General features: G+C 45.2%; 1 protein-coding gene across 1 annotated transcript in view; it reads left to right on the top strand.

Annotated features, from left to right (window-relative positions):
* Positions 1-25,958, top strand: part of dock10 (dedicator of cytokinesis 10) — a 95,224-nt gene that overhangs the window by 22,672 nt on the left and 46,594 nt on the right. The window contains 21 exon segments of the mRNA XM_080771955.1: positions 775-909; positions 1,194-1,380; positions 4,209-4,294; positions 5,223-5,306; positions 6,019-6,177; positions 6,865-7,089; positions 7,674-7,796; positions 8,807-8,889; positions 9,742-9,864; positions 10,516-10,567; positions 11,732-11,759; positions 12,954-13,141; positions 14,672-14,737; positions 14,864-14,956; positions 16,252-16,375; positions 19,328-19,449; positions 19,867-19,950; positions 21,513-21,605; positions 22,435-22,553; positions 23,614-23,683; positions 25,793-25,906. Coding sequence (XP_080628081.1) covers positions 775-909; positions 1,194-1,380; positions 4,209-4,294; positions 5,223-5,306; positions 6,019-6,177; positions 6,865-7,089; positions 7,674-7,796; positions 8,807-8,889; positions 9,742-9,864; positions 10,516-10,567; positions 11,732-11,759; positions 12,954-13,141; positions 14,672-14,737; positions 14,864-14,956; positions 16,252-16,375; positions 19,328-19,449; positions 19,867-19,950; positions 21,513-21,605; positions 22,435-22,553; positions 23,614-23,683; positions 25,793-25,906 — 2,358 coding nt within the window.

The raw sequence follows: 25,958 nt of genomic DNA on the forward strand, positions 1-25,958 counted from the left end.
TTAAAGTATCAAAAGTAAAAGTAGGCCTATACTCATTTCACAAGTCCTTTTTCACAAGTTCAAAATCTTATGAAATATCCGATCTACAAGCTCACAATGCCATCCATGGTGAGCTTGTAGAAGTACTGTAACTCTTTTCTTTATGCGTTGTTCCTCAAAATTAGCCTGACGCCCTGAATTTTCATAGAATCGGCATAACATTATTTTTTTACGCGTGGCTATAGCGTCTCAGGGCTAGATCCAGGCTACCACTCCAAAATGCCACTCTCTTTCTGTGTCCTCTTCCCCAGAAGGATGGTCTGTGTGGTTTCGAGCCTCAGGCCTCTGATGCTCTTTGATTATCTCCGGCCAGATAACTGCTCACTATTTTCACAGCTTTTCAGTCAATGTGGGAAGATATACCATGCCACAGACACAGCCTGTATTACTCCAGGAAATGTGTAAGCGTATACCTGATGACGTCAAACCTCAATCTTTGCACAAAATAAACAAACAAAAGCACAATTTGATGTCATCAGGCGTACGCTTCTGTGGAGAAATACATAGACTATAATAGTTTCATTTTATAAAAATGTATTGTATACACAGTATAGACACAATTATGTTCTCCTCACATCGAAACAATTCAACTTGGGTTCAAATAGTGTGACATTTCAGTTTAAAGAAGATATTGTTTAAATGTACGGTAGTCCATTCCTACATTCGGAGCAGTGTCCGGCAAAGTTCTTTTTCTTTTTGGTTAAATAATGGTCTATTCTATTGTTTGTGTTTCAGTCGTTTAAGAGGAGGTACTTCCAGTTGACACAGTTGACTGACAACTCCTACATCATGAACTTCTACAAAGATGAGAAGATCTCCAAGGAGCCCAAAGGCTGTATTTTCCTGGACTCCTGCACAGGTGTAGTGCAGGTGGGTTTCAATATAGTCAACACTTACTACACGCACGCGCGCACGCACGCGCACACACACACACACACACACACACACACACACACACACACACACACACGCACGCTTTTGCCGGATAACATGATGAAATGGGTTAGCCACACGTTGCAATACTAATTCATTTACCCACCTATCCATCTATCAATTTGTCTCTCCATCCATTACTCCATGCATTCATCTATACCATGCATTATACCCACATGTACATCCCCACCTCCGCCCCTTCCTATTGGTCTGATCCATAGAATAACCGCCTACGAAAGCACGCGTTTGAGCTGAAGATGAACGAGGTGACGTACTTCGTCCTGGCGGCGGAGAGCGAGCAGGACATGGAGGAGTGGATCAGCACGCTGACGCGCATCCTGCAGATCAGCCCCCACGACGGGCCCGCTCCGGACCGCAAGAGCCTGGACCTCACCGACCACCGCCAGGGTGAGAGACACTGTACACCACTGTACCTCACTGACCACCGCCAGGGTGAGAGACACTGTACCACTGTACACCACTGTACCTCACCGACCACCGCCAGGGTGAGAAACACTGTACCACTGTACACCACTGTACCTCACTGACCACCGCCAGGGTGAGAGACACTGTACACCACTGTACCTCACTGACTACCGCCAGGGTGAGAGACACTGTACCACTGTACACCACTGTACCTCACCGACCACCGCCAGGGTGAGAAACACTGTACCACTGTACACCACTGTACCTCACTGACCACCGCCAGGGTGAGAGACACTGTACCACTGTACACCACTGTACCTCACTGACCACCGCCAGGGTGAACAGACACTGTACCACTGTATACCACTTTACCTCACCGACCACCGCCAGGGTGAGAGACACTGTACCACTGTATACCACTTTACCTCACCGACCACCGCCAGGGTGAGACACACTGTACACCACTGTACCTCACTGACCACCGCCAGGGTGAGAGACACTGTACCACTGTATACCACTTTACCTCACCGACCACCGCCAGGGTGAGACACACTGTACACCACTGTACCTCACTGACCACCGCCAGGGTGAGAGACACTGTACCACTGTATACCACTTTACCTCACCGACCACCGCCAGGGTGAGACACACTGTACACCACTGTACCTCACTGACCACCGCCAGGGTGAGAGACACTGTACCACTGTATACCACTTTACCTCACCGACCACCGCCAGGGTGAGACACACTGTACACCACTGTACCTCACTGACCACCGCCAGGGTGAGAGACACTGTACCACTGTACACCACTGTACCTCACCGACCACCGCCAGGGTGAGAAACACTGTACCACTGTACACCACTGTACCTCACTGACCACCGCCAGGGTGAGAGACACTGTACCACTGTACACCACTGTACCTCACTGACCACCGCCAGGGTGAACAGACACTGTACCACTGTATACCACTTTACCTCACCGACCACCGCCAGGGTGAGAGACACTGTACCACTGTATACCACTTTACCTCACCGACCACCGCCAGGGTGAGACACACTGTACACCACTGTACCTCACTGACCACCGCCAGGGTGAGAGACACTGTACCACTGTATACCACTTTACCTCACCGACCACCGCCAGGGTGAGACACACTGTACACCACTGTACCTCACTGACCACCGCCAGGGTGAGAGACACTGTACCACTGTATACCACTTTACCTCACCGACCACCGCCAGGGTGAGACACACTGTACACCACTGTACCTCACTGACCACCGCCAGGGTGAGAGACACCGTTCCACTGTGTACACCACGGGAAAAGAGAGACACCGTTCCACTGTACACCACGGGAAAAAAGACATTTGGGCTTTCCGACGTGGGAATTTCAGCGATAGAGAGAGAGAGAGAGAGAAGTGCTCGCAAAGCAATAGCCGAGAGGAGAAAGTATAGATGATAGGTTTGTTTTCCTGTAAAGGTTAAAAACTACAGAAGGGTTAAATATATATAGGCTAACCTTAGAGCTATACAACATACTGTAGCTGCAGCTAATACAATGAATAATGGGCATGTCAACGTTAAATTGAGGTGTGCCAACTAACCAAACTAAATAACACACCCATCATTAACTTTATTGTCTGCAGCTGTGCTGCTTGCATCACGGCGTACTATATAAGGTCAGCCTTACGCAGCCTTATTTCATTTCCCTTTTCATAAACCCACGAGATTATTATAATAAATATAGGACCGTTAAGAAAGAAAATGACATCATGCCTCTGTATCAATAGACGTTTTCTTTGTTCCTTTCGCTGGTATAATCTTTCTGTTCTGCTGCGTCGCCCTACGGGGAGAGTTACCACTGGGTGTGGTGGTCTCGATCCATATAACATTAGAACCAGGAAATGAGTCTTGACATTAGCCGTGGAACCCGCCTCACGTTAATAGTTCCATGAGCGTAGGAGCGCCAGACAGAGCGCTTGGGGTTCAACCCATAACTCTTAACCCATTCTGACCTGAGATCAGATTCATACGAGGTTTCCACTGGGACACACACTGGTCTGATGAACCCGTTCTGACCTGAGATCAGATTCTAAAAAATGTCAGTCGTTCTTCGATTTTTCGAAAATAGCAGACCTACAAGCTCGTAGCGCGCCACTCGGTGGCGCGCTACGAGCTTGTAGATCTGCTATTTTTCAATAGCTAAAGCATGACATGATGCTAACAACCAAAATGGGTTCCCGTTCAGAATGGGTTAAAACCGCATGTGCGGGATGTGCGTGAGCCGGAACAGACAGGGGGGGAAGTACAGCCTATATAACATTGCATAACGCACAAGACCGTGCACGCTACGGAGAAGCGAGTCCACACATGCAGTCAAAAGTGACGGAGTTGATGTAATACGCTCAGACATCACGCCAGCGTTGGGTCCGTTTACATGCTTGTAAATCAGGTTCAGGGGCAAGTGGCGATGGTAATGAGGCTTTTAATTCACTGTGGCCCGTGGGGGGGGGGGGGATCGCTCCAGGCGTGCATGAGTTATGTTCATGCAGCTCGCCTGGCCCTATTGTATGTGAACCATCCTGTTAAAGTCTGAGAGGAAGACATAAAGATCTGCTGAATTATCATGATTATTATCGTGCACTTAGTGTTTGACCTTTTGACAAAGACCTTTGACCTGTTGCGGAGGGGTAATGGGCACCTAAATAAACATGCAACGCTGCAATTTATTACTCGTAAATAAAAACGAAATGTCTCTTCCTCACGGCAATTAAAAGCTCTGACCGCATTATTCTGCTCTTCCTCCAGATGTGTTTGACCTGTCGTTGAGCGACGGCTGTTTACACGAGAATGAAGAGACGACAGAAAATGGCATCAATCCAGAGATGGCCAAGGTTCGGCTGTGGCATCCCTTCTTTTTGCAATGTTTCACTGTTTCACGTACTGTCTTACAGGGGCATGAAACCCCTTTGTGCCAGGCTATGAGCTTCTAGACCATTTTTAACTCAACTCTTTGCTTTTGAGATGAGACGAGGGCTCTATTATTACATATTATTTTGGGGGTCATTGACATGAAATAATTTGAAGAACCACTGATAATGGGTTTTTCATAAAACTCTTTATGATTTAGAATACCGGCATCAGGTCTTTAATTAATGGGTTAATCAGGTCAAGTTTAAAAACTACAGCAGGGTGAAACTCATGGCAGGCTGTAAGCAACGCAGCTGCAGCTAATTCAATTAGCAACGGGTGTGTCAGATTTAACCCATTCTGACCTGAGATCAGATTCATACGAGGTTTCCACTGGACACACACTGGTCTGATGAACCCATTCTGACCTGAGATCAGATTCTAAAAATGTCAGTCGTTCTTCGATTTAAAAATAGCAGACCTACAAGCTCGTAGCGCGCCACTCGGTGGCGCGCTATGAGCTTGTAGATCTGCTATTTTTCAATAGCTAAAGCATAACATGATGCTAAACACCAAAATGGGTTCCCGTTCAGAATGGGTTAAGTGGGTGTGACCGTGTGCCAATGTGCAAACATACAGTAGTCAAGAGTATCGTCAATGCACATTGGCACAGAAATCTCCAGCAACACACCCATTGATCATTTAATTAGCTGCCAGCTGCGTTGCTTACTTCATGGTGCACTATAAGGTCGCAGTCTTACGTTACCCTACTTTTGTACTTTTGAACATGAACTGGAAAACAATATGAATTAACATTTTTGAAATATTTGTGTTTCATTCAAGGCTTCATTATCGTCTTATTTCACAAATTTCTGTCAGTAACAGTACAGTATATTTCCGTCTCTTTTCCAGTATATTTCTGAGACAGAGGAAGGTGTCCGCGCTGCCAGGAGAGAAGAGAGGTTGAACCTGTTCTCCCTAGATCCTGACACCCCAGTATGTATACACAGTACATAGTGCGTGCGTGCGTGCGTGCGTGCGTGCGCGCGTGCATGCGTACGACCGTGCGTGCGCGCGTGCATGCGTACGACCGTACGTGAATGCATGCGTGTGTATTAGGGCATTCACTTCTAGTCATTTTTACTAGTTGACTAGTTTACTAGTTGACTAGTTGTTTAACTACCTATTACGTAAAAAAGAATAAACTTTTTTTTTAAATAAATATTTGTACATTTGAGGCCTACAACATCGGGGAAAAAATAAAAAAATAACTTTATTTTTTCTTTTTCTTATCAACTCGTCAACTAGTACCAACAAGGTCGACTAGTGGATTTACTAGTCGACTAGTAAACTAGTCGACTAGTTGCTTAACCCATTCTGACCTGAGATCAGATTCATACGAGGTTTCCACTGGACACACACTGGGTCTGATTGACCCATTCTGACCTGAGATCAGATTCTAAAAATGTCAGTCGCTCTTCGATTTTTCAAAAATAGCAGACCTACAAGCTCGTAGCGCGCCACTCGGTGGCGCGATATGAGCTTGTAGATCTGCTATTTTTCAATAGCTAAAGCATAACATGATGCTAACACCAAAATGGGTGCCCGGTCAGAATGGGTTAATGCCTTAAGTGTGTATATACATGGCATGCCAGTGTGTTCCTCAAACATCATGTGTGTCGTGTGACTGTGTCCTCCACACCACCAGGTCCTGAGGAGTCCGCGGGGTGACTACCCTCTGGGAGAGAGCGTGGCGGTGCGTCCCTTTGAGGAGAAGCTGGGCAGGAGGCTGATGATCAACTGTCGGTCCTTCAGCCTCTCCCTGCAGGGCTGCGTCAACGAGACGGAGACGGGACCCGTCACCAACGTGAGTGTTACAACAAACCCATCCACGCTCTACGTCCGGCCGGGGAAATTCCCCTCTGTCAGGTGAAAAGAAGCAGCTTGGACTCCTCATGCATAGAAGGAGGCATGAGGTCAGTCCGCTGCCCCCCCAGGTTGGCAGAGGAAGTGTAGCGCCCAGGATTACATTAGACACATTGGCACTGGGTGAAAAAGAAAAACTGGGTTACAAAATCGTGGGATAAATTTTGAGTTAAAAAAAAACAACAAGCGCACCGGCTCGCACGTTCAAATCATTCACTTCCACAGGATAAGAATTTCCTGTGATGTCTATATGTTCCTTTCAAAATGGTAGATTGGTAAACTATATCCAGATATCATATTAGTAATTAGTATGAAGTAAGTAAGTAAGAAGATGTAATATGGAAAAACCGACACAGATTTGCGATGCATTGTGAGTTTGTAGATTGGCTATATTTTCAAATGGCCGAAATGTTTATAGTGCTGAAGTGGTTAATGTAAGTACAGTACCTAGTAACTAAAGTTGTCAAATTATTGTAGTGGAGTAAAAGTACAATATATGCCTCTGAAATGAAGTGGAGCATAAAATACTGCAGAAAGTACTGAAAATTTGACATAAAGTACTTTAGTAAATGTACTTCCACCACTGCCCAATTCGCAAGCCCTTCTTTGACCGACGCGTCGTTCCCAGATCGAGCCGTTCTTCGTGGTCCTGGCGCTGCTGGACGTGCGCGAGGGCAGGAAGGTGTCGGCGGACTTCCACGTGGACCTCAACCACGAGGCGGTGCGCCAGATGCTGGGCGGCTGCACCAACGGCACCGCGGGGCCCGGCGGACCGGACCCGGACGAGGGGAGGGGACCGGGAGACTGCCACGTCAGTGCGGAGCTGGAGCGGTGGCTCTGCTTCCCCAACCAGGTAAAGCAGTGGGTTCCCAAACTCAAGGACCCCCCAAATTGACACTCATTATACCCCGCGGACCCCCCGTTAGAAAATATACGCCAGGGACCCCCCATAAGAGAAGATTTTTGAGGAACAGCAATGTCCGTGTTCACCTATGTGTTGGTTAATGAGCACCAGTATGAGTACCAGTAGGGGCGCTGTTGTGCCAGAAACAGAGAGAAAGAGACACTGTTGCCTGCTAATGAGAGAGAGAGAGAGAGAGAGGAGGGGGGGGGGTGTGATTTTACTCTAGCAGTGACTCGCAAACATTTTAATTTCAAGGACCCCCAGTTTGACATGGATATTAGTCTACCTACCCCCATTTAATGGCATTTCTATCTCTCCCAATTTATATTGTAAAATCAATGTTAATTTAACTCTGAGCGTGTACAAATGGAACCCATAAGGATCCATTTTGTGACAAACTATCATTTAGTTGGGGTCCCCCCCTGGAACTCCCTCAGGGACCCCTGGCGGTCCCCGCCCGGACCCCACTGGGGTACACAATGTTATTTATATTTGAATGACACAGATAACAACATTTGTTTTTGTCTCTGCAGGCCATCTTTTCAGTGACCCATCCCCACGCAGACATCGTGATGGTGGCACGGATAGAGAAGGTGTTGATGGGGAACATAGCTTGTGGGACAGAGCCTTACATCAAGAACGCAGACTCCAGCAAGGTGAGGAAACCCTGTTATCACTCTACTTACTGTATGCTTACTGTTTACATGACATTTACAGAACCGCCGATGTATTCATATTTTCCCTGTGCAACCGATGTAATATCCCAGACTTTTTATTTTTTAAGATATTCTTTTGGCGTTTTTTTGCCTTTATCGGTACAGTAATTACACAGGAAAGGGGGAGAGAGATGGGCAGTGACACGCGGCAAAGGCCTCCGTCTGGCCGGTTTGGCAGCCTAGGTGCCCAGACGGTTGAGCTAACAGTCCGGGCTAATATCTTATGTTATATTCTGTCCTGCCATATGATTAACATGCTGTGAATAACAGCTCTGGGAACTCTACCGTGGAATAGTGCTGTGGGGCCCATGTGTTCTATATAATACAACAAGGCCTGTCTATTCAAAGCTTCTGTACGCATGACCTTTATGAAGCAATTTCCTGTAATGCTTGATTTATACTTGGTTTGCGCGCCGCTGTTTCTCACCGGAAGTAGCAGGTCATACAAGGCCTACAAGGTGTCGTACTGTAGCATGACGCGTTGTGAGCTTGTAGATCTGCTATTCTTTTCGCTTTCGGTGCATGACACCGTACAGTAAGTACCGTATAAATCACGCAAAAGACCCTACCAGGTTTATATCCATCAGTCAGATGGTTTCGAAATTAAGTTTTTCCGTCCAAGATGTTCCCTTGCTCTATATCTCTCTCTCTCTCTTTCTCTGTCTTTGGCAGTACGCCATGTGGTCTTTGTTTAAGCATGATGATTGGTTCGCCAGGCGCACAACCGGCCGTCGCCGATTTCGTCTGTCATTCTTTCTGGGAACATCTACAATTTAGTGAATCGTGAACGTCAACCGCAACGCAGACCTTCGAAGGAGATCGGCTACTGTATAGGAATGTTCTGACACATTTCCCCCCCCCCCCTCTCTCTCTCTGTCTCTGTCTCTCTCTCTCTCTCTCTCTCTCTCTCTCTCTCTCTCTCTCTCTTTGCTTGTGTCATAATTATGCAGACCGTTCAGAAGATGCTGAAGTCCAACAAACAGTTCTGCAGTAAACTGGGAAAGTACCACATGCCTTTCGCCTGGTCCATCAGGTGGGTCCCGACCCGGGCGGTTGTTGTTGTACAGTAGGAAAATGGGCTTCGGGGGTCTGAACATAAACACTAGAAATGGTTTTTTTTTAGCCTATACTGTAAATTAGGGTAAGCTTAACCCATTCTGAACGGGAACCCATTTTGGTGTTGGCATCATGTTATGCTTTAGCTATTGAAAAACAGCAGTTCTACAAGCTCATAGCGCGCCACCGAGTGGCGCGCTACGAGCTTGTAGGTCTGCTATTTTTGAAAAATCGAAGAACGACTGACATTTTTTTAGAATCTGATCTCGGGTCAGAATGGGTTAATCAGACCAGTGTGTGTCCAGTGGAAACCTCGTTTGATCTGATCTCAGGTCAGAATGGGTTAAAGGGTGATTTACGTATACATTGCTGCACACCGGAAATAGAAAATCTTCCAACCTCACCATGACGTCGCAACACATTGCGAGCTTGTAGATCTCTCTATTTTCAGCGCGTGACACAGCAGCACTCGACAAAGTGTAATTAACCCATTCTGACCTGAGATCAGATTCATACGAGGTTTCCACTGGACACACACTGGTCTGATGAACCCATTCTGACCTGAGATCAGATTCTAAAAAATGTCAAGTCGTTCTTCGATTTTTCAAAAATAGCAGACCTACAAGCTCGTAGCGCGCCACTCGGTGGCGCGCTATGAGCTTGTAGATCTGCTATTTTTCAATAGCTAAAGCATAACATGAAGCTGACACCAAAACGGGTTCCCGTTCAGAATGGGTTAAACGCCAGTAGATTATTGAAGAGGACCGGGGCCGACCTCTCCCTGTTTGCTGATGTGTTGTCCCTGCGGTGTGGCGGTGTGTTTACACAGGTCGGTGTTTAAGGACAACCAGGGGACGCTGGACAGGGAGTGTCGCTTCTCGCCTCTCTTCAAACAGGAGAGCAACAAGATCTCCACGGATGACCTGATGAAGCTGGTGTCTGAGTACAGGAGGTATACACACTATACACGCATTTTTAACCAGTGTTCTGAGTACAGGAGGTATTTATACACGCATTTTTAACCAGTGTTCTGAGTACAGGAGGTATTTATACACGCATTTTCACCAGTGTTTTTGTTCGTATGACTTTGTGACTGTAATTGTCTGTGAAAGGTGCTCTATAAATAAACTTTATTTACTTACTTACTTACTTACCACGCTACCATACTCACATTTTTTTTTTTAACTTAATTTTTATTGAAAGGAAGAACAGACAGACAAAAACTCAACTAACAAGACAATACGGGAAAGAAAAAGTAAAAAGAAAAAAGGCTGCATTTTTCATTTTACAATAAACATTCAGTGAAATTATATTGCAATATCGTTAGGCTGAGAGAAGAGATTCCACTTTTCCCATTTTTTATAGAATTTATCCTCTTGTAGTCTAAGTATGAATGTTAGTTTTTCCATAGAATACAGTTCCTCAATAATGTCCATCCATTGATCTTTTGTTGGTGGGTCCTGTTGGTACCAGCGTCGTGTGATTGCTTTTTTACTTGATGCTAAGAGGATCTTGATTAAATATTTATCATGTGTTAGAAAACCGTACTCACATTTTAACCCACAACAAGCATCATTGCCTTTTTATTATCTTTGTTCCACAGAGCTGAGAAGACCAGCAAGCTTCAGACCATTCCAGGGAACCTGGACATCACGGTGGACTATGTCCCCATGGAGCATCCTAGTATGTCCCACCGTAGATACATTAAGGTGGACTATGTCCCCATGGAGCATCCTAGTATGTCCCACCGTAGATACATTAACCTGGACATCACGGTGGACTATGTCCCCATGGAGCATCCTAGTATGTCCCACCGTAGATACATTAACCTGGACATCACGGTGGACTATGTCCCCATGGAGCATCCTAGTATGTCCCACCGTAGATACATTAACCTGGACATCACGGTGGACTATGTCCCCATGGAGCATCCTAGTATGTCCCACCGTAGATACATTAACATGAACCTGGACATCACGGTGGACTATGTCCCCATGGAGCATCCTAGTATGTCCCACCGTAGATACATTAACTAACCTGGACATCACGGTGGACTATGTCCCCATGGAGCATCCTAGTATGTCCCACCGTAGATACATTAACTAACCTGGACATCACGGTGGACTATGTCCCCATGGAGCATCCTAGTATGTCCCACCGTAGATACATTAACTAACCTGGACATCACGGTGGACTATGTCCCCATGGAGCATCCTAGTATGTCCCACCGTAGATACATTAACTAACCTGGACATCACGGTGGACTATGTCCCCATGGAGCATCCTAGTATGTCCCACCGTAGATACATTAACTAACCTGGACATCACGGTGGACTATGTCCCCATGGAGCATCCTAGTATGTCCCACCGTAGATACATTAACTAACCTGGACATCACGGTGGACTATGTCCCCATGGAGCATCCTAGTATGTCCCACCGTAGATACATTAACTAACCTGGACATCACGGTGGACTATGTCCCCATGGAGCATCCTAGTATGTCCCACCGTAGATACATTAACTAACCTGGACATCACGGTGGACTATGTCCCCATGGAGCATCCTAGTATGTCCCACCGTAGATACATTAACTAACCTGGACATCACGGTGGACTATGTCCCCATGGAGCATCCTAGTATGTCCCACCGTAGATACATTAACTAACCTGGACATCACGGTGGACTATGTCCCCATGGAGCATCCTAGTATGTCCCACCGTAGATACATTAACTAACCTGGACATCACGGTGGACTATGTCCCCATGGAGCATCCTAGTATGTCCCACCGTAGATACATTAACTAACCTGGACATCACGGTGGACTATGTCCCCATGGAGCATCCTAGTATGTCCCACCGTAGATACATTAACCCATTCTGACCTGAGATCAGATTCATACGAGGTTTCCACTGGACACACACTGGTCTGATGAACCCATTCTGACCTGAGATCAGATTCTAAAAAAAATTCAGTCGTTCTTCGATTTTTCAAAAATAGCAGACCTACAAGCTCGTAGCGCGCCACTCGGTGGCGCGCTATGAGCTTGTAGATCTGCTATTTTTCAATAGCTAAAGCATAACATGATGCTAACACCAAAATGGGTGCCCGGTCAGAATGGGTTAAGCAATTTCAAAAAGGTTCAGATAGCTTCAAGCATATCATTTTGTACTACATCCGTTTGTGGAATTAAAATACTCAACAGAGTAACTAATCAATGATGGTTAATTGCAGCCCTGCGGTATATTAATATGTTCACCCAGAAGTAAAAAATCTAAACTGAAACAAGAAAGGTTTCACCCCTATACTACTAATACGTCTGCTCCCCATGTACTGTAGATTCAAATCATGTTCCCAGGTTTTGTCGTTCATCAATGCCATTCCCTCCGGGTACAGGCTTTAGTTTATACTGTTGGTCCGACTGTCATTAGAACGACAACCTATACCTCAAACCCTAACGGTGTCGGATAAGCGTGCGCAACCCATTCCCTCCATTCTATGTATTATATCGTCTCTGTTGGGTGGAAACCTCCAGAACAGTCCAAAACTGTACATTTTCAGGATACAAATTCAAATTCAAAAATGGCAAAAATAGCAGATCTACAATCTCAAACAGCATAACTTCACCCTTCGAGCTTGCCACAGTCAGCTACTTTTGATACTTTTTGTAAGAAACGTATGATCAAGTAGGGAATTATGGGGGAGAAAGTTATGCTGAAAATATGGAGTTAAGAGGTTTCTGCCCCGACAGCAGCAGTTTTCCAGTGTTTCTAGTGATTGTCCCTTGTCCTCCCGTGCCTCCAGACAGTGTTTCTAGTGATTGTCCCTTGTCCTCCCGTGCCTCAGTGTTTCTAGTGATTGTCCCTTGTCCTCCCGTGCCTCAGTGTTTCTAGTGATTGTCCCTTGTCCTCCCGTGCCTCAGTGTTTCTAGTGATTGTCCCTTGTCCTCCCGTGCCTCAGTGTTTCTAGTGATTGTCCCTTGTCCTCCCGTGCCTCCAGACAGTGTTTCTAGTGATTGTCCCTTGTCCTCCCGTGCCTCCAGACAGCGTGACGTCGTCCTACGTTCCGGTGAAGCCCTTCGAGGAGCTGGACGGCCACCAGGCCACCGTGGAGGTGGAGGAGTTTGTCCAGGCCACCACCAAGTACACGCAGCCCCACCGCGTCTACAGGAACCATATTTACATCTACCCCAAGCACCTCAAGTACGACAGCCAGAAGAGCTTCGCCAAGGTACGGCAGGCACACACCAGCAGTTCTCTCTTTCTCCATAGCCTGAAAGAGTCCTATGTGCTTTTCTGGGCATAGAGGGGCGGAACAAACTACTAGCGCTGAAAACCAACGCCGACTTCACCAACCTATGAGCTCCCCTCCCCTCCCCTCCCCTCCCCTCTCCTCCCCTCCCCTCCCCTCCCCTCCCCTCCCCAGTAGAACGCAGCGAAGAACACTGACGTCACCAAATGTGGAGCGACGCCGATGTTATTGGTTTAGCGAAATACAAGTTTCACTCCCACTCCTATATGCCACATTTCCTGCTGGGTTCTCCCAAAAAGCACTTGCGGTTTCCGAGGCTAGTGTAGTTCTCAAACCCTTTTGTGCCAAGGAACCCCAGAAGAGAAGATTTGAGGCAAGAAATGCAAAATGATTCAACATAAAAAAAAAAACTAAAAAAAAAGAGATGTGTGCGTGTATATCTGCTACTTTTGAATAGCCAAAGTGTTACAAAATTGTTTTAATGATGATTGTGATGCTAATAATATTTTCGAGTTAAAAAAAGGAATAATAATAATAATAAAACGAATGGTTCAAGCCCATTAATTAAGATTCGAGTACCAACCCTAACGAGCGAACGTTCGGACCCCGAATGTTCGGGAACTAGCCTTAGATGCTATTAACTAATTATGCTGGGGACCCCCTGGAACCACCCCAACGACTCGTAGGGGTCCCCGGACGCCATGTTAAATGCCTAAATTGTAAATTGTAAATTGCATGTTGAGAACCAATGCTGTACAGCAGCAACATTCTGATGATGTTACACAGGATATACAGTAGTTCCTGTTTTTTTTGCTGATTTTGTGTTCTCAGAATTCTGGTGTAGTGAAATGATCATAATCACAATTCTAGGGTAATGACTAGTGTTTGACGTCAGCTTTGACGTCTAATTGTTTTGTAGCATGTTGTGAGGCAAGTATAGGTAAAACATAAAATTATGTTTATCACGGAAATATATTTTATTGTCATGGCAGTACCAGAGTAATGAAACACAGGACAGATACAGAAATATATATATATAGCTAAAGTAAAAAAAAAAGTAAAGCAACAATAAAAAAATCACACCCGTGTGAACTGAGTGGTGCAACTCCCCTCTCCCCCCCCCCCCTCCTCTCTCTCTCTCTCTCTCTCTCTCTCTCTCTCTCTCTCTCTCTCTCTCTCTCTCTCTCTCTCTCTCTCTCTCTCTCTCTCTCCTCCCTCTCATTAACAGTGCAGCACGTGCAGCACTATCTCTCTCTCTGTTTCTGGCAAACAGCGCCCCTACTGGTTCTAATATTCATCATCGTGCTCATGGCCACATAGTTAGGTACACACGGACATTGCTGTTCCTTGTGGAGTGGTTGCACCACTCAAAAAACAGTAGGGATTAGGAACAAAACTATTGTGTTTGCACCGTCTCGCCACCACAGACAGATCTCTGATTATCACTCATAAACACGGCACACATGGGCATTTTGGTCATAGCGTTAACAGAGGCCTCTTTGTTCACAGGCTCGTAACATTGCAGTCTACGTAGAGTTCCGCAGCTCAGATGAGGAAGTTGCCAAACCTTTAAAGGTAAGAAAGAATGCTTCCCACAGCAAAACCCCTGAGTTTTTTTTTTCCTCCTCATTCCAGCGGCACCAGAGGGAAAAGAGATTTACGCGTGTCACCTTTTTGTGTTTAATGTCTTCCTGTCTCCAGTGCATCTACGGCAAGCCAGGAGGTCCACTCTTCACCACAGCGGCCTGCTCCACAGTCCTCCACCACTCCCAGAACCCTGACTTCTATGATGAGGTGAGGGATTAACCCATTCTGACCTGAGATCAGATTCATACGAGGTTTCCACTGGACACACACTGGTCTGATTAACCCATTCTGACCTGAGATCAGATAAAAAAAAATGTCAGTCGTTCTTCGATTTTTCAAAAATAGCAGACCTACAAGCTCGTAGCGCGCCACTCGGTGGCGCGCTATGAGCTTGTAGATCTGCTATTTTTCAATAGCTAAAGCATAACATGATGCTAACACCAAAATGGGTTCCCGGTCAGAATGGGTTAAGTTGATAGTGTCAATGGGAGAAGTAAAATAGAAAATCTAAACAACTCACGACCACTAGTGGTCCATGTCATTTTCATTTTTCTTTCATATAATAAATATATACAGTACATAATACCAGTAAGATGAGAGAGGGCGAGAAGCGACCTCGCCCTAAAGGGTGAGGTCGCGTGCACGCATCCGCCTGGGTGACAGCAGACTGCTGGGCGAGCGCTGGCGCTTTGGCATGGGGGGTCCGGTCAGATCAACATATGGAATGAATTCTGTACTGGCCATATATGGAGCGTGTCTTGAGTGTACAGGGTTTGATGAGGTCAGAGCAACATAAGGAATGTCAGAACAGGTCCGCTCCATATATGGAGATCTAAGGGTGGGACACTGGGGCAGTGTCTTGAGTGTACAGGGTTTATTTTTGAAAAATCGTGAAAATGCAGCACAAATCTTTGAATATATATTCTTTCAGAAGACTTTTCGACATCAGGCCTAAATGGATTAAAAATAAAATATTAACTGTTAACCCATTCTGACCTGAGATCAGATTCATACGAGGTTTCCACTGGACACACACTGGTCTGATGAACCCATTCTGACCTGAGATCAGATTCTAAAAATGTCAGTCGTTCTTCGATTTTTCAAAAATAGCAGACCTACAAGCTCGTAGCGCGCCACTCGGTGGCGCGCTATGAGCTTGTAGATCTGCTATTTTTCAATAGCTAAAGCATAACATGATGCCGACACCAAAACGGGTTCCCGGTCAGAATGGGTTAAGGGCTTGATATATGGTGAAGTGTTGTAAATGAGCTTGTAAATCTAGTATAAATCTGGCTTTAAATATGAATTTTGTCTTCACTTCTTTGTAGTGGTACGTGGGTGGTCCTTTGTTTCGAAATGCTAGTGGTCCAAAGCTAAAAAAATATGTTTAAAATGTTGGGAGAACCCCTGACGGAATAGATCTCATAAAGTGTTTATAATACAGCACAAAGGGAAAGGAAGGAGTCTTTACAACACGCATGTGTCTCCTCAAACCTCCGCAGGTGAAAATGGAGCTGCCCACGCAGCTCCACGACAAACACCATCTGCTCTTCTCCTTCTATCATGTCACCTGTGACATCAACGCCAAGACCAACGCCAAGAGGAAAGAGGCTCTGGAGAGCCCAGGTAAGGGAATAATACCTGGGACTTATATATATATATAGCGTGTTTCTAATACCCAAAGACGTTTTACATGTGTTGTGGCCGGGGAAGGGGACATGAGAAAAAGGCAACTTTATTAGAAAACAAGTAAAATATGAGTAAAAACCAATAAGAACAGTACATGTAACAGGTTAAAAACACACATCAGCTAGGGAATGCTATTCTGAACAGGTGGGTTTTCAGTGCGGTTTTGAAGGATGTGTTTGGGGAGGGCATTCCAGAGGGTAGGGGCGGCCACAGAGAAGGCCCTCATGTCGCCCCAGGTTTTGAGCCTGATCTTCTTGGGGAAATGGATAGAGAGCTCAGACCAAAACATCTACTACTGTATATCGAGTATCGACTCGCAGTGGTTTTCAACCAGTGGTCCTTGAGGGGTTTCCAGGTGGTTGCCCTGCAGCTGAATGCTGGAGAGTGGGTGTAACCAAATGGACCCTTGTAGATCTTGAAGAGTTCAATTGTCGTTAAACATCTGCATTACTAGTTGATTTACAAGAAGTCTACACAATTAGAGAATGCAGAAGAACTGTTGTTTTGATCAACATGTTTGCCTGTTATCTCTCCTATGAGATACCACATCAAAATCGCAACCAACAACAACAACAACAATATATTCTTTAGTTTTGAGTCTGAGAGCCTAACTCTCGTCAAATGGTGGTCCGTGGCTCAAATGACGAATAAACAATGGGTCTTCATATGGAAAGGGTTGAAAACCAGCTCACCATACCATATTTAGCTGATTGTCTCATCGATGTCTGTTGACAGTTGAGCGATGTGTGAGACTAGCTTGGAATGTTTTTCTTTTTAGTGACTATGGGCCTGATTCATTAAAAATAAATACGCCACCGTTACACTGTGGCGGAAACAGATATCGTATTTATCCGTCCGATCAAGCCACGTTGAGATGACGTGTTATTCAGAGAAGCTGGTGTAATCACTTCATTCATGCGGATCGCTGAGTGTATCCTTTCCGCATTTTCCCCAAGCGATTCGCCTGGTGTCGCCTGGTTAGTTGGAACATCCACGCCCATTCTACACCATATAAGGCAACAGGAAATCTCGAAATACGTCATCATAGCCGGCACAGAGGATTCCCAAACTTTAAATTCTATACAACAGCGCGATGAGCTTGTAGAGTAGTTAATTTTGACAGGAGGTTCTCTGCACGGACAGATCTTCAAGCAAACAGCGCGAGTTATATGTATATAATTATAAACGAAACTTGCCAACTTGGCACGCATGCATTGCTTCACTCGATCCATATATGTCAGAGTTAACTGATATGTTACAGTTACTTTCACATAATGAGAAAGAAGTTAATTTGTAGCCTACTGTTCACCACACGACCAAATGCTATATTACAACTCGGCAATGATAAGCCCTTACTGATGAATGCACTGCAGGGTTATAAAAAAAGAAAGAACACTCGCCTGCAGAAGTAAAATAGATATCCGATGTATCAGATGTAAATTCAATTCATGATGTCGTCATATTAAAATGATTCGCGGGACACGGCAAACTTGATTCATCTCATGATGAGATCAATGTACAGCATATAGCCTACACAGCTACAACGTTGCCCATATTATAATTAATTAAGGTGAGCTGGCTTACAACTGACTGGCCAAATTGCACGCGCTGATGCCATAATGTGGATTTATAGCCCTCGTCGTGACTGCTGTCTGTCTGTCATAGATACCGGCATGTCTGTGAACCATAGAATGCCATAGATAGACCATATAACAGTCGGGCCGGGCCGTGTTCTGTCCTTGCCGGGCTCACCGCGCCGTTATATTAATTTTCCAATGTAAATTTCACCCAGATTGGACTCTGTTCAGCGGCCGCATGCTGCTGTCCGCCCCACACACACACACACACACACACACACACACACACACACACCGACGACAGTCAGAGAACTGACTCACTAAACAACGTTGGATTCGTACAGTGCAGAATGCAGATAAGTGTAGGCCTATGTTCTTATTATAATTGTGAGTTTGTTTTTTAACATGCAGCGCGAGTCCACGGGAGCCGATCTACAAGCTCACAACGCGTTGCACTGCGAGTAGCCTAGAGAAGGCTGTCAAGTGAGCAGCGCAATCGCGCATGCTATAGAAATATCCTAATAAATAAATAAAAAGGTGTCGCTTGCAGGGGCAGTTTCCTTATGGGACTTGCCTCTAGAATGCATGCATAGGCATACAAGTGCAAGTGCACTCGGCTTTTATATATGATTTTTTTTATGTGCTGAACAATGTTGGGGTCGGGAAACATGCCTACATATTTTATCTGCGATTTGGGAACTATTTATTGATCCAGCATGAAGACTAAAGCCTTCTGAATATATCCGTAAATTCGTCCGCCACCTAAAGAGGTCCCGTGGGATTTTACGGAGTTTCCGACCAACCTACGTGAGCGTCAAGTTCACGGCCATTTCCATGAATTCCAAATTAATGTGGGAAATCCACGTAAATGCCTTTCCGCTAGCTTCACGTCATTATATCAGCGTAAACGCGTTGAAGAATCAGGCCCTATATGATCGAGTTGTGATCATAGTGATGCTAACGGCTCTCATAGAACTGATTGACAGCACGGCCATCAGTGTTCTGTAAATTAAATGTTATATCTTTACACGTTAGCTTTGTTTGGAGACCCCTGCTCTACACCAAATCTCTTAAAATAGCCCATTTACAACATTTGTCACTTTGTGAGCTTACAGTAGATCAGCTATTTTCGCGAAATGTTCACCCCCAGAGCAAGGATGATAGAGTTCATGTGGTTATAAGGCTGTTTCCACTCGTCCAGGATTCAATGCTGTGTTTCTTTGTGTGTGTGTGTGTGTGTGTGTGTGTGTGTGTGTGTGTGTGTGTGCGTGTGCGTGTGCGTGTGTGTGCGTGCGTGCGCGTGCTGTTTCAGTTGGGTATTCATGGTTGCCTCTCCTCAGAGAAGGTCGTCTTGCGTCTCATGAGTTCAGCATCCCAGTCTCCTGTAACCTGCCTCCAGGCTACCTGGCCAACAGAGAACCCAGCTGTGCCAAGGTAAAATACTGAGGAAAAAACTCTAAATTTGATGTTTATCATGGACAAAACATTGTTTTCCTCAATGTGTAATACATTTTGTATCTCATGGAGAGATAGAAATAAATGCCTAGGATTCAAACCCAGGTCTCCCACACGGGAAGGAAGGCTAAATCCAAAAAGGGAATTCCCCCTTGGCTTGGAGGAGATATCATTCTGATTGGTCTTCAGGGCAGTGGCTCTGAGCCATTGAGCCATAATTGAACCAAGAACATTAAGAAAACTATGAATGTATTTGTACCTCGTGGAGGAAAAACTGTGCATTTGTGTGGTGGGACAATTAAGGGCTGCATGAAGAGGTGATGGACAGTGGTGTGAAGTTATGTAACGTCCAGACAGGGATTGTGGGATGATTTCAATGCTTTCCGTGTCTTGCAGAATGGCTCAGACGTGAAGTGGGTTGATGGAGGGAAGCCCATCTTCAAAGTTTCCACGAATGTTCTTTCCACAGTCTACACTCAGGTAATAAGTCGAGCCTCTTCAATCCATCGTACCTTTTTTAAGCCACTTTCAACCGGGCATTACCTACGCTGGCATGTCTCATTGGGGCGAAAAGTTGTAGATTACTTACTTATTATTACTATAGTTGTAGTAAAATAGGCCCTAAAATTGGTGTACAGTAACTGGTTTGTTTAGTGTTAAATACTTAACTTGTCCAATATTGGTCTCACCTGTCTCTCCAGCTCTTTAGTAAACAGAAATGTAATTTTCAGGTCAGGATATACCAGTTCTATCCAATCAGGAGAGAGCACTCACACAGTAGCCTACCGGTATACAGTATACAGGATAAACACATTAAATTGGAAGTCGTTAAACCAACCAGATAAAAATTGGAGCTAGAACACTATACAATATTGAAGCTGCATGAAGACATATCTTGGTTTTACTAGAGAGAGACGGGGGAGACCCCTCTGTTACTGAACAAACACTATAGCAGTCATACAGAGCTTTATAACCCGAGGAGGTTCACCGGTACAGTTAACCCATTCTGAACGGGAACCCATTTTGGTGTTTAGCATCACGTTATGCTTTAGCTATTGAAAAATAGCAGATCTACAAGCTCATAGCGCGCCACCGAGTGGCGCGCTACGAGCTTGTAGGTCTGCTATTTTTGAAAAAATCGAAGAACGACTGACATTTTTTTAGAATCTGATCTCAGGTCAGAATGGGTTCATCAGACCAGTGTGTGTCCAGTGGAAACCTCGTATGAATCTGATCTCAGGTCAGAATGGGTTAAAGTGAAGCTCACTTTATGAGACGTGCCACAAGGTATTATCCTGGAAGACGTGTTCTCGCAACGAGTGTAAATGGATCTGTCAGACAATGTCAAGCCTCAGAGACGAGGCCTCGTGTCCTCCTGAGGCCTCGCGTGTTCGTTTTTAACCCATTTTAGCCGGGAACCCGTTTTGGTGTTTTAAACATTATGTTATGCTTTAGCTATTGAAAAATAGCAGATCTACAAGCTTGTAGGTCTGCTATTTTTTGAAAAATCGTGAAAATGTGGCACAAGTCTTTGAATATATATTTCAGAGCGAACATTTTTTAACTAAAATATTGTTTCTGGGGGGGGGGGGGGGTCCCTGGAACTACATATTTTGAGATGGGGGTTCCGTGGCCCAATAGAGATAATTCTGGGGGTCCTTGACATGAAAAAGGTTGAGCCCCACACTGACATAGAAACATGGGTTTTTCCAGAAAAAGGTTAGGATTTAGAAGACATTTTTTTAATCGACTTTGGTGTTAGCATTGTTATGCTTTAGCTATTGAAAAATAGCAGATCTACAAAGCTCATAGCGCGCCACCGAGTGGCGCGCTACGAGCTTGTAGGTCTGCTATTTTTGAAAAATCGAAGAACACCTGACCTAGAAACATAGCTTTTTCAGAAAACTGTCAGGATGTAGAAGAAATTTTTTGAATCTGATCTCAGTCCAAAATGGGTTAAAGGAAGCGATCCAGTAAAAGACTCCAGATCCTGCAGACAGTGACTGTAATGATATGGATTCCTCCCCTCTGTGTGTTCCAAGGACCCCCACCTGAACAGATTCTTTCAGCAGTGCCAGAAGAGAGAGCTGGACCTCTCCCTACCTCCTACCTCCAATTTCCTCAGCTGCCTGAAGGTCAGAGCCTGCAGGAGCACATGATGTATATATCCTCCCCGTCTTCTAGACAGCTGATTGATCTTTACCAATACGTAATTTATTGTACACACACCAGTGTTGTTTTTGGCAGCAAATTTTTCGATTTTAGTTTAGTCATAATAGTCTTTGGACTGAAACTTCATTTAGTTTTAGTCACATTTTAGTCACCTGGAAATGTCTTAGTGTTAGTCTAGTCGAATAAATGTCATAAGATTTTAGTCGACTAAATCTACAGGTGATTTAGTCGACTAAAATGTGTTTTGGTGGGCCTTGATGCCGTCGTAATGAGTGTTTTTACACTTGCTGAAAATAGCCAATCGTTGTGAGCTCGTAGATCAGCTATTTTGCATGCAACCAAGAGTAAAATGACTTGTAGTGGATCTCTTGTCCACATTTTAGTCAATTTTGTATTTGTCGACGAAATTGTCAGTATATTAGTCTTAGTTTTAGTCATCATAGCTTAGTTTTCATTTAGTTTCCATTCGTTTTTGTCATTGGAAAAAGGTAGTCGACGAAACATTTTTCGCCTTAGTTTTAGTCGACGAAAACAACACTGACACACACCAAAAAAAATCGATCGGTGAACCAAGATTCTCCAGCGCTTGCTCCATGCGCGCCCACCCCTCTAGACCAGAAAGCACGCTGGCTGGGCCTTCCGTACATCTCATCTAATTGCTGGTTTTAATTGGATACAGCTGCTATTCAGCCACCTCTTCATGGAGGACTTGAAGTTAACAAACGAGATATATCTTTCAGCTGCTGTTTTTTTTTTCTTCCGTTCTCCTCCTTCTCCTGCTTGCTCCTCCAGGGTCTCCTCAGCGTGGAGAAACTCCCGGTGATCATTCGGTTCCTGCCGGTGCTCTTCAACCAGCTGTTCAAGGTTCTCACTCAGAACGACAACGACGAGGTCACCACTGCCACCACCAGGTGAGCGGCGGTACTGCAGAGGAAGAATGTCTTGGCACACATCTACCGTGGGGGGGGGGGGGGGGGGGTACAGGGTAGTGATAATGGACCACCCAGTGGGCGCGCTAACATACAGTAGAGACACCATGTTTAGAATCGTAATATACGTACATGCATTAAAGTAGTGGGCCACCCAGTGTGTGTGTGTGTGTGTGTGTGTGTGTGTGTGTGTGTGTGTGTGTGCTACTGCTAACATGTTTAGAATCGTGATATATACCTACATGCATAAAACACAGTTTTGTACTTTTTCCCACAGAGACAAAAGGCACAAGTAGTGGGCCACCAAGTGTGTGCGCTAGCATAAAGATGCCATGTTTATAATAATTATTATATACATAATGTACAGCACATGCATAAACGCATCGTTCACGGCACACTGTTCACCTTTCCTGCCTTTTCCTTTTAACTAAAGCGGTGCCTGTGTTGTCAGAACAACTGTGTACACCCCTTTATTCCTATGGAGTTCTGTGTCAGGCATGCCCAAATATGGTAGTGTTGTGAGGTCAGAACAGGCCAGCTCCATATATGGAGCCTGCAGGGCAGGGGCCCCTGTCCAGAGCCCGGGCAGAGGCCTTTTTGGGGCCCTTCTGGACAACCGTGGGTCCGACCGACTCGACACCGGGCACTGCACTCCCTGTGGGGGTGTGGAACGCGTGTGTCGAATTTGAAGTCGGTGGGGCGAACGGTTCCTCGAGTTACGTGGACTTTCACACACACGTACAGACAGAGACATGGTGAATTTATAGATACCGGTAGATATTTACTTAATTGTCAGGAATATAACTGGAGTGAGCAAGAGTACCAAATGTGTCTGAGATGCTGTTTAGTGTTTGGGGCCGTGGCGTGGCCTACACAGTAAAATGTTTTGGTAGGGCACAAATGGAATCAACCAAGAAATGGACCCATATACAGGTCCATTTGGCTCCATTTGTGCCCTCCTCGGAGTTACCGTGTAGATTCGAATCAAGATACGATGCTGCTAACAGTGCTAACATCTCCATCATGGTCTTGGTGTCCACAGGGTGCTGGTTCATATTGTTGCCAAGTGCCACGAAGAGAACCTGGACCACTATCTCCACTCCTATATCAAGGTACTGAACACATGTGGGGTCTTCAAAACGTTTTCGGGTCACACGGACCAAATCCTCAAAATGACAGCCATGCGGTGCCCCCGAATTTCAAATGATTCTCTCCTACTAGGGACTAGGGACGAAAAGAAAGGATTTGGTTTAAATCCAATTGTCTAAATGTCTTTTTTTGCACGTTGGAAATAGATTCATAGTGCCGATATTGAGTTATTGTAGTTTCATTTAAATTTACACTACTCCTCGTTTGACTGCAGGGGAGTCTCATGGGGGGAACACTGTGGAAAAAATCACAGGATAATGTTGACAACTTGACATGCGTGTATTGTATGTGTGTTTGCCACGCGTGTGATCTTAAAGGGATTCTATCATGTGATGAGGGTTACTGTTTGCATTGGCAGAGTGGGGTTAAACAGCTTCATTAGCGGAAAGAAAAAGAAAGGGGGCCCGGGGTGGGCTTTGTGTTTGAGTTGTGTGTGTGTGTGTGTGTGTGTGTGTGTGTGTGTGTGTGTGTGTGTGTGTGTGTGTGTGTGTGTGTGTGTGTGTGTGTGTGTGTGTGTGTGTGTGTGTGTGTGTGTGTGTGTGTGTGTGTGTGTGTGTGTGTGTGTGTGTGTGTGTGTGTGTGTCCAACAGGAGTGTGTGGCCTGGGCTGTATGCCCAGTGAGAGAGAGAGAGATTTAGTAGGAGGCAAACCAGGACATTGGGTCTTCTCAGTCAGAAATACAAGGCGTGCTTGTTTAGGGGGGGGATCAGAGCAGCCCACCAGGCCTGTTTCATGGTTGCCAACAATGCAGGAACACAACTAGACTAGCTAGAGTTATAGAGGCAGAGATGAATGGGGGGGGCGGGAGGGAGGGAGGCGAAGAGAATCCCAGCTGAGCTAATGGAGGTGCAGGGGTTGCCATGGTGACAGATTGACGTGATTTTCAAGGCTATAGTAGCCGGGCGAGCAATCTGAAGACCCGCTGCTGCTGTAGCAAGGTCTCAGTACAGTATAGGAGGAGTACAGTATGCCGTAATTGGACTGATTTAAAATTCCACACAGCCATTGTGAGAGAGATGAGACATTCGCCAGAGGTGGTCAACACCACCAACACCTGGTCTGCCAGGTGATCAGCATTCATGGGCTATTGAAGTGATCAATTTAGTTTATTAGATTTATTATTAGATATTTTGGTTTTATACGTGTATAAAGGCCGATTCTAAAAAAACGCCTCTAAATCCTGACCTAGGTTTTCTGGAAAAACTTCAAATATTTATATAGCAGCATCAGAATGTTTACATTTTTTAATACTGTACATACTGTACAGAACCCCAAAATGGGTTCCCGGGCCTGAGGGGGTAAAACACCAAAAGGGGTTCCCGCCCAGAATGGGCTAAACTGTTTATTCACAGATAGTCAAATCTTGTTTCAATTTTTCTTTATTAATCATATAAAATTATTAACTTATTTATTTTTGTTATTCAATGATTGACTTATTATATCCGTGAATTCTTCTAATTTGCAGCCTATAATTATATCTGCACTGGGTGATAATGTGCCCACCCCTACCATATACACACAAACATGACATTTGTTCATTTCACCCAGTATTATTTTATGTAGATGATGTTTTCATTTGTAACTATCATATAACACGTTAAGGACCATACCGATGTGATTGTCTGCAAATGGTTCATAAACATAGACATAGGTTTACATTTTCTCCAAAGTCGTTAGAAATCGCTACATGCCTTTGACCAACCGAGTTGGATTAAGAAAATGTCATAATTTAGCTTTTCATGCCATAATAAATGAATGGAATCCAGTGGTTTCCTCAATAATCAGACGACCACAGTGTGCTTTGGAAAATGGTCACTAGTAAGTATACAGTGAGACACAGTCAATGGGATAAACATGTCAGACCGCCGCTATGGTCCTTTAAATCAGTCAATTATTTTCCATGTCCCTGTGGCTGCATATTCCCTGCATTCTCTCACTAACATACCCCTCGTGTGTGTGTGTGTGTGTGTGTGTGTGTGTGTGTGTGTGTGTGTGTGTGTGTGTGTGTGTGTGTGTGTGTGTGTGTGCGCGCGTGTGCGTGTGCGTGTGTGTGTGTGCGCGTGCTCGTGTAGTATGTGTTCAAATCAGAATCCCATGGCTTTAGGACGGTACATGAGGAGCTGGCTAAGGGGATGACCTTTGACCTGCGGAGCAATGAGCAGGCAGCCGTCAGGAACGTGCTGAGGGTGAGTCGGTCCTCCCACCACTCCTCCTGCCCTCGCCTTGTCATTCCATACA

This window comes from Protomyctophum bolini (assembly GCF_963924005.1).
Source record: "Protomyctophum bolini genome assembly, chromosome: 9".
Classification (NCBI taxonomy): domain Eukaryota; kingdom Metazoa; phylum Chordata; class Actinopteri; order Myctophiformes; family Myctophidae; genus Protomyctophum; species Protomyctophum bolini.